Here is a 9,518-nt window from a genome sequence, read left to right as displayed (position 1 = left end):
TAATTTTATTTTAACTTGTTTTCTTAGAATTTGCAATAATTTCAAAAGATCAAAGAAATTAAGTTATTTTCTAGTAAAGTTATTCTAGGACACTGAAGAGCCCAAGTCTTCTCACTCTGGATTGCTGCACCATTCTCTGGGTGTTCTGTGCTGTTGGAAAGGATTTGAAGTTGATTAAAGTTTGGCATACACACCACTTCAAAAATTTGTTAGAGAGACAATTTTCAGGTCAGGGGTTACACACACTATTTAGTTTAATATTTGAAGGCAGTCAGTGCTGTACATAGTGCAGGGCACTCTAGAGAAAAAGTGGGATTATCTGGGAAGAGAGGGAATGGAGTATAGTGTGGTAAAGGCAGACTTCCCCCTTCAAGCAGCTTAAAGCAACTTAAAGGCCACTTGTCTCCACAGACTGCAAAAATAAGTGTGGAGTATAATGAGGAATTTCATAAATGTATGGGAATGTGTGGTAGATGCAGTGCTCTATGTGAATAGGTTGTGGGAAATCAAGAGTCTAAGAATAGCTAGTAACAATAGAGATGCAGTATTACACATAGCAATCTGCCAGTTTATATTTTTAGAAAAACATTTTGAATAATGTTCTGTTTCTATTTACTTTCAGCCCTGACATCCCTGATAAGGTAATTCTGAGGAGAAAAATTGCCTAAAACTAGCAAAAATTCCCAAAACAAGAAAATGTAGTGTATTAAACTTTATCAAATATAGTATGAGAGCAGCAGTGTAAGTGAAGAACGTGACTCAAGAAGTTTTCAGAATGTCTGTTGGTTAAATTAAGAATGGGATTCTTTGAAGATTAATAGCTGTAATTCCCCCCCCCCCCCCGTTTTTTTTTTCTTCCTTTTCATTGCTTGCCACTCTCATCTTACCACATTTGCTTTTGGGATTACAGATTTTATTCATTCTCTTTGAGTTGAACAGGTACCTTTGATGTAGCTGATTAAAGTTGATTTAAACAAAGTACTTGTATAATTTAATGGGCGTCCACAAAGTGAACCAGTAGATAATGTTTTTCTTTTAGGACCAATTACTAGAAAAGAGCAACCCATTGCCTCCTTTTTTATCTGTAAAACTTAAAACTTCCAGCCAGTTTGCAGAGGTGTAGTGAATTTGCTTCAGGCATCTAAGTGGGAGGTTTAGCTTATGCTTGTGAGGAGAAAATAGACTTCCCTCATCTAAGGTTTGTTTTAAAGAGCTACTTCTCTCCATTAACAGATGGAGCAGATGGAGTCTGAATGTTCTTCAGCTGGGAATACAAGCAAACTCTTAAAGTAGTTTGTGCTTGAAATAATTTGCTAGCTGTGTTGCAGTATTTGAAGTTATCAGAGGGGATCTTTGAAAGACTTAAATATTTTAAGTCTGTATTAAAAAAATAGATAAAGTTGCCACAGAATAGAGAAGCCTAATGAACTTAAAAACTCTAGACACTAAAATAGAAGTAAAAAACCCCAAAACATTAGCTTAAATTTTTTTTAATATTTGAATGCCTACTGTTACTGCTTCTCAATTGAAAAAAGTGAAGACATTTTGAAAATGTAAATAACATTTTGAAAAAAGTAAATAAAAAATCCAGCCCCTCTGTTGTATAGCCATAGAACAACTAATCAAGATGTTTATTGCTATTTCAGAAGTTTTTGAATAAAATCTTTTTATGAGAAATTGGAAATTCCATTTGCTATAACTCCTCTTATGTGTCTGTGATTGGACTCATCTCCTCTTCCTCTGCAAAGGTTGGTGACCACTTGGCTGATTCAGACAGCTGAGATTCTGTTTTGAATCACACCCAGGGCTCAAATAAAGAGGAGAGGGTAACCATAACATGGTTACTTAAAAGCTTTTGCAATGCTGTGAATGTTATATATTGCACAGTTTTGTTACTACCTGATAAGGGGAGCTTTTCCATACAGAGTATCAGTCCTGAAAATTTTAAGGATTTTAAGAGCCTTGATAGCAGTTCAGGGATTCTTTACTTCAAATTCTGCAGCAGTGAATGTACTACTCTGTTGCCCCTCCTGCCCCAAATTTCCAAGATGCTGTCTCATATCAAAAGAGACTAGCCAGTAAAAATTGACATTATTTCAGAAGTGCACTCTTTTAGGAAGAGTCATCTCTGCCTGCTAAGTCTTGGTATTGCAGAAAGCCCCATGGTCCAGCAAATGAGAGTTGGACACAGGCTTTCTGCATGAGCAGGTGTGCAAAACCTTTTAGAAAATGTTGCAAGAGAAAGGTGAGGATGTGCCATAACAGGTAAGTGCGGTCCAACGAACAGTGTGTTATTTCTTCTGTCTAATGTGTTAATTTAGGAGAATAATGCTGAACAGAAAGGAAAAGGTCAGTTAGGTTGTTTTTCCCTCTCTTACTCTTCTTTGGACTTGGAGAGACATGTTACAGAAGAGATTGATGCTGTACAAAGCTGCTTGGTTTAGAACCAGCCAAAAGAGAACAAGCACGAGGGGTGGTGTTTGTTCCTTTTCAATAAAGACTTGCTGTCCCCAGGGTGGTGGAGCAGCTGATATAAACAATTTGGTTAGTACTTTTTCAGTTAACTGATCCTGTTCTGGTACTATAGCATGCAATATAAATAATGTGAGCTATATTATGTTTTCTTTTAATGCATCTACTTGCAAAAAGAAAAAGGGTATGCATTGGCATCTGATTATTCTTTGATTTCCCTACTAAAATATTTCTCTGATGCTACTTTTTAAAGATTAGATGTTAAATAAGTATGATGTGCTTGTCTTTTATAAGTGCTCTCATGGGATTTGATTTATAATTGTCAGTTTCTTACCTGATACATTTTGGGTGTCAATAGATTTCATCTGCAATTTGAACTCTTTCCATGCATTTACAGTGAAGTAGGTGTTGAATTGTATTTTTAAAAGAAATTTTAGAAAAGTCTGGATGACTTTATTCCAGAGTTTAAATATATTTAAACTAACCTTAGTGACTGATTTGAGATTTCTGGTTTTGTGATTGTGTTGTCCCTGACCTAACTTGCACCTACTGTAGAACATGTACAAGCGTGTTGATCCTGTATTGTAGCAATAGCTATGAGCTGCCAACACCCTGTGTGTTGTTTTTATCATTTATGTGATTGTGGGGAACAATGATGCTAAACTTCATTTGAGGTTAGCATCAGGTTAAATACCAGTGTTTGATTATTACAGGTACTAGGTAACTAAATCTAGACAAAATGGAATTAAACCTGGAATAGCACATTTCAGAAGCTGCATTCTTTTATTTTTGTCTTCCCATAATCTGCTCCTGAATGAAAAGGTATTCTTTTCCTTAAAAAAATATGTTCTTTGTTCTTGTGGGTTTTTTTACCCCCTGTTGGTCAGAATAAACAAAAAGGCAGCAGACAAAGTTTCTGTATGCTTGTCCAGTTCATGGCCCAGATCTAACCTGGGGGAAAACCCTATGTAGGTCCCAGATAATATTAATTGCCTCTAATATGTGCAGGCCTTAGAGTTGGCCATGGTGTCCATTGAGCAGGATGCAGTAGTGCCCAAAACCCACCCATCTCTGTTTGGCTTCAAAACACAGGACAGTCTTGCTGCTCAGTGCATGACAGACAAGTCTGTTGATGGTTTTTTGCTATAATGGCTTCCTTGAGTGCTGTTGGAGGAAAAGGTCTGCCTCACCTGTTCTCCAAAATGTCCATATTTTACAGACCTTGGTTCACAACTGGGCCATCCACAGCATTTGACTGCTTATTAATGGTGGATTTGAGTGGCTGTGTAAGCACCCTCCAGATCTTAGGAAGGGATAATCTTCCTGTGACCTTCAGATGTGCCTACTGCTGTGGTGAAGTAAACACTCCTGTTTTACAGCAAAAATGGTTTAATGATGCTGTTCTCAATCAAAAATCACAGTAAGAAGGCATCTAGCTCCACTGCTGAACAGACTTCCGTTAGTAAATGATGTGTAATATTTGTATGTCAAACTTTATAAATGTGGTATATCCCACTGGAACACACACAAGATTTAAACTAGATCTAAGACTTAGACTTAGAAGCACGGTAGCACCTCACACTGTGATGCTTGGCCAATGCCAAAGTTTATCTCCAGCTCTGTTGTACTGCCTTGGAGCTTTTATCTTCCAAACTTCACTCTTAAGCTACAATTTAAAACCCTCACTCGATTTAATATAAAAGTAACTATTAAAAATATGTATGTATAAAAACCTTTTCTGTCAGAGGCAACGGGGGCTTTTCCCCATCCCTTTGACGCTAGTGAAAATCAAGTGTCTGCTGTAATATCTAGCCTCCTGCCAGCCGCAGGAAAGCGCTGCCGTAGGAAGGGGTTTCCGGGCGGCGTGGTTCGCACTGTGTCCGCGGGTACGAGCAGGGACAGCGTTAGCAGCATTACTGGGAGATGAGGAGGGTAAGAGGGTCACAGAATCACAGACTGTCGTCATTTGGAAAGGATCCACTGGGATCATGGAGTCTGACTCCGGGCCCCGCACAGGACACCGAAGAATGACACTGTGGGCCTGAAGATGGTTGTCCAAACTCTTCTTAAGCTCGGTCGGACTCGGTGCAGTGGCCAGTGAAGATTGTCAGAGGTCAGACATCTCACTGTACTTTTGCTGGGTTTGGGGCTTTTTCGGGGGCAGTGCGGTGCGCGGGCGGCCGCAGCCCCGCCCCCGCTCTCGGCGAGCGGCAGCGCTGCCTGCCTCCCGCGGCCGGCGCTCGACGCGCGCTGCCTGGCGCCGCCCGGGCCGCCGCCGCCATGGCCACGGAGGACGAGATCATCCGCATCGCCAAGAAGATGGACAAGATGGTGCAGAAGAAGAACGCGGTGAGCGCCGGGACGGGACGGGGCGGGAGGCGGATCGGCGGCGGCGCCGCGGGCCCCGGCGGGGCCCCGGCCGGCCCCCCGCTCCCTCCTTCCCGCGGGCGCGGGGCCTGTCCCTTCCCGCCGCCGCGTTTCCCCGCGCTGCCCGGCGGCCTCGGCGCTTCCTTCGCCGCCCCGCGGGGCCGCGGCGCCTCCCCCGGGCCCCGCCAGAGGAGGGGGGACGGCAGCCGGTTCTGCTCCCCCACGGGGCGGCCCCGCCGCCCTCGCTGCAGCGCCTTGGGCCGAGAGGAGGTTCCCGCCCGGGCACCGGCCCTGGCTGGGAGCGGCTGCGCCCTCGCTTCCTGCTCGCTGGAACCGCGGGGCTGGCCTTGGCGGGGAAAGAAATCCTGTCACCCCTGGAACCCTGCGGAGATAGCCCCCTGTACATGGCATGTTGTCGCGTTTAGGTGTGAAAGCTGGAGGTTTAGGTGGGATGTATAAACTAAGATATGAGTGAAGAGCCCGAACCCAGCTGCGGCAGGGCCAGAGTTGAGTGGGTAAATTTCACAAACTGATGAGGAATGTGAGCATTTTTTCTTCTTCTTTTTTTTTTCCCCTGTAACCTGCAACACTTCTAACTGTGTTTATTAATCTGGAGAATAACTTGTGCCTCAGAACGGATGAAGAATATAGTTAGGCAGGATTCAATTGGCTTAGCTGAAGTGTTATTGTCATGTATGCCCTTCATAAAGAACTGAGGTAACATATGGTGTTTATACGGTGCCTGCAAACACATCAAAGTAAGTACAATCAGAGTGTAGAGCAACAACCAGATAAATGATCGTGCTTATACATAAAATAGCATGCAAGTAAGTTGTCAACTCTGTTTACTATTTCTTTATCGGGTGGGCACATTGTTATTCTCTGGAAATTTGTGCTTGTATATGTGATTGTTGTTCTTCCTGTAAGAAACTATTATATATATAAAGTTAAAGGTTTTTTTTCTATATGTTATGATAGTGCATTAAAAGCTTAGTAACAGTAATAGTTGAGAAGTCAACACTGCAATTCCACTTCATAGAAGTAGTTTTGTCATTGCTTAATACTTGGGAGTATAAAGAGCATTATTAATAATATTTGCATATTTATAGAAATACTGACTGTATTAAACCAAGAAGATTTGTTTAGTTCAGAATACAGACAAATTCATTGTCAGTACACACAAGCCATGCTTCAATTCATGAGGTTCCATAATATGGTATGATTTAGCTCTGATATATTTGAACTCTCAAATGATACATTGTGGCAGCAAGACCCTTGTCTAGAAGAAAGAATATTTTATGACTGGCATTTATTAATTCCATTGTTTTTCCCTCTTTGTTTTTATTTCTATTCTCCATGTATTTAAGCGCAAAAGCATTTGCTGTCCCACTTTCTCTAAAACTGAAGTAGTGGCTCTTTCCTACAAGGTGTTGAAAGGGTGAAGACTTACTGACTGAAATGCTTAAATATCATGGTCATGAGACTGATAAAGGGCAGCCAGTTCCATTTTATTTGTAAAACTTCTGATAACAGAAAGAAAATGACAGCTCTCAGGTAGCATGAGAATGACTGCTGTTCCTGGGGAGCAGCCCTACCAGGGATGCTGCAGGTGACCACAGGGTATTTCTCTGAGATCTGAGAGGCTTAGGAGTTTGGATAAAATTCCTGACAGCAGCTGGGAACATGTATTCACTCTCTAGCATGTGTAACATGATTAACTTTGAGAGCTCTGGGGAGTGCTGCGGTGACTTCATTGGGGGTCAGTGATGGTGTGATGGGGCTGAACACAGCTGGCACAGCTGGGCCGGGCTGTGCATGGCTGGAGCCTGAGCTGGACCTTCATGTTCACCTCTGTCCCAGCTGTGAGAGCGAGGAGTGAGAGCATGGGAGCCCCAGAGGCGTTGGGCTTTTGTGCTGTGTTGAAACCGAGCTCCTTCAATCAGGCTCCTTGCTACACACAAGTGGCTCCTTTGTTAGGCTGATGTTTTCTCAATGAGCTGCCACTCTGTGGCCAAGAGTGGAGATCTGTCAGTTTGTCCAAAGCCCGTGTGTGTGGCATGATAAAAACCCTTAGGGGCATCAAAGGAGAGGATGTACTTTAGTATTCAAACCAGGAGATGCCTCTGTTTTTCTAAGTCTTTGTCATTTACAAAGTATTTCTTTATTGCACAAAGTGATTTCCTACCTAATTCTGCCCTGCAGATAAAATGCTAACTTTAGCAAAATTATTAAGGTAGTCTCTATGAAGAGGTACTTTATTGTCTCACAAAGATGAAGGAAAATTGATAAATGCATTCTTACACAAGTACCCACTGAATAATGATACTCTTGACAGCCTCTTGTGTTCCTTTCTCCATTTTTACTCATCAAGAACAGGTACTTCGTCTGTGTCTTTGAATGAGAATGATTTGATGAGACACATTAATAATAAAAGAAAGGAAGAAAAGCTTTGATATTTGCTCTCTCTGAAGCTGTCAAGAGTCAGATGACAAGAAATGTTTGATCTCTCATACAAAAGGTGACTCTGGCTTGTGGCAAAGCACTCTGTGACATGTCTTTTGATGAGTTAAAAGGGCAGGCCATGCCGACACTCGTTCTGAGTCAGATTTTTGGTGATTTGCCTTGACTAAGGATTTAATTGTAGCTGTGCAGATTACATAACTATTTTAGTGAATAGTGATATGTGCAGTTCTTTTGTTTTGAAGGAGGAAATATTATGATTTAGTATTTAATGCACTGTGCAATACACATTTTTGCCATTGCTTCAAATTGAAATAGATACTACTCCTCCTTCAGAACTGTGATTGGATTAAAACCTGTAGTGCCTTCCTTTGAGCTTCCGTTGTATGTAAGTACACCTTTCTTTCATTGAGCTGCTGTAATGAATTGGTATGAAAACTAAGGCTGCACCCATGGATTGAAAAAAAAAATTCAAGAATGCTTGAGTAAATTTAGAGAAGAAAATAAAATTGTCTGTGTTATTAAATGTATACTCCTTTAAGTAGAACAGAATTATAACTGGATAGCTCTGCTGTCTTCAAAAATGTACTCCATTTTCTATTGCCTGAAGCTCAGCTTTTAAAATATGACTATAGAATACCATTCTGTGCTGTGGTCTGACCAACTGAAAGAAACTGAGAGGAGTTATCTACTAAGTCTGTATGAAGCTGAGTTCTGTTAAGTGACAAGGTAAATTGAAGGCCAGCTAGTTTAGGAGAATGGGACATAGCCTTTAATTTTCTATAAAATTATAGAAATGCTTTTAAAAGAGGGTTTATAACAATGCTCTTAATGACTGGTGGGGTTTTTGAACACAGAAGTTTTACATTAGGAGAAAAGTAATTACAAGTTAAGCTGTGCAACTTCCACACTAGTTTTGAGATACAGAGCATTTGACTTTATGCTAAGAGGAGTGATTATGAAAAGCTGTTTAGTTGGTATGAGTTTAAAACCAATTTAAATTTAATTTAAAAGCATCTAATTCTTGGTGCAGAGTTAATTGATTAGAGAAGTGAAGGCTTAGAAAGGATTAGTGCATTATCAATTTTGGAAATTTGGTGTAGAAACCAGCATAAAATGTAGATAACATCTGTTAACCTGTTGTTTTTTGGTTGGGTTTGGCTTTTTTGTTTTTGTCTTTTGTTTGTGGGTTGGTTTTTTTTGTTTGTTTTTGTTCTTGTTAATTTGTGGGATTTTTTGTGGGTTTGTTTGTTTGCTTGGTTTTTTGTTTGTTTTCTGTTTTGTTTTATTTTCAAGTTTGTTGCATGTCAATCTGCTATGTATCAAGTTACTAGTATTGGAAAACATTTACTCTGGGAATAATAAATTTGTTTTCACATGTGAGTTGGGAAGGGATATAACAGGCAAAGGAATTTTGACTAGGCTATATTTCTAAGATGAGATGAAGAGAATGCTACTTTGCATTACGGTGTTACTTTCATATTGAATTTGCAGACTACAATCAGCTGTGTTAATTTTAAAATTACACGCTCTGTACAGTGTGCTAATAACTTAATTAGTTTGGAGGTAAGTTTTATTGGATTATATTTTTTAAAATGGCACATTGACTTCTGTCATGAGTTTTGTTTTGGCTAAGAAAATTGAATTTGATTTTGTTTTGTAGCAGTGAAGAAAATTAACTTGCTTTATTTGGATCTGTGTTTGCACAGAAGAAACCACCCTTATGGCTGTTGAGAGAAAGATGTGGTTTAGTATGCCAACTCAATTTAGCACCTGAAAACATTGTGACATTTCTCAGTCTTGCATCATTGCTGCTAAAATTCTGTGGTTAAGACTGGAGAAGTTTTGTACAACATGAATAAAAGTTAAATGAAACTTTTACTATCATGGCAAAATAATAAACTTTAGCTTTACATGTTAATTGAATTTACGTAAGTGGGATTTGGTGAAATGTTTGGGTTTGGAGGTTTCTTTGGGTCAGAAGTGTTTGTAAAACAAAGGTTGTAGCCAACATTTGAAGGTGTCCAAAGCTGAGGGTTTTTAGATGTGACCCCAAAAGTTCCACTTCCATCTTTCTGAACCTCCTGGTGGCTATTTTATCTTTAGTGGTTATAGTGTAAGATTGCAGTTGTAGCAGAATATTTTAAGTTTCCTTGCAACAGTTGGTGTTATAATAGAAGTTGATTAGAGGGAATTTGAAAAGCAAGCAAAATGCAAAA

The 9,518-nt window shown here is 40.2% G+C and overlaps 1 protein-coding gene across 3 annotated transcripts in view; it reads left to right on the top strand.

The window, feature by feature from the left end:
- Window positions 1-4,691: 4,691 nt before the first annotated feature.
- TCEA1 (transcription elongation factor A1) overlaps window positions 4,692-9,518 on the top strand; it is a 26,023-nt gene continuing 21,196 nt past the window's right edge. For 2 of the 3 annotated variants that reach the window (XM_050970595.1, XM_050970594.1), the window contains exon 1: window positions 4,692-4,821. In XM_050970595.1, coding sequence (XP_050826552.1) covers window positions 4,753-4,821 — 69 coding nt within the window. In that variant the 5' untranslated portion in view covers window positions 4,692-4,752. Of the gene's footprint in view, window positions 4,822-5,356; window positions 5,381-9,518 lie in introns of those variants that run through there. The other variant, XM_030235867.2, reaches the window with a different exon arrangement.

This window comes from Serinus canaria, chromosome 2 (assembly GCF_022539315.1).
Source record: "Serinus canaria isolate serCan28SL12 chromosome 2, serCan2020, whole genome shotgun sequence".
In the NCBI taxonomy this organism is placed as follows: domain Eukaryota; kingdom Metazoa; phylum Chordata; class Aves; order Passeriformes; family Fringillidae; genus Serinus; species Serinus canaria.
This window is presented reverse-complemented; position numbering and strand designations above follow the sequence as displayed.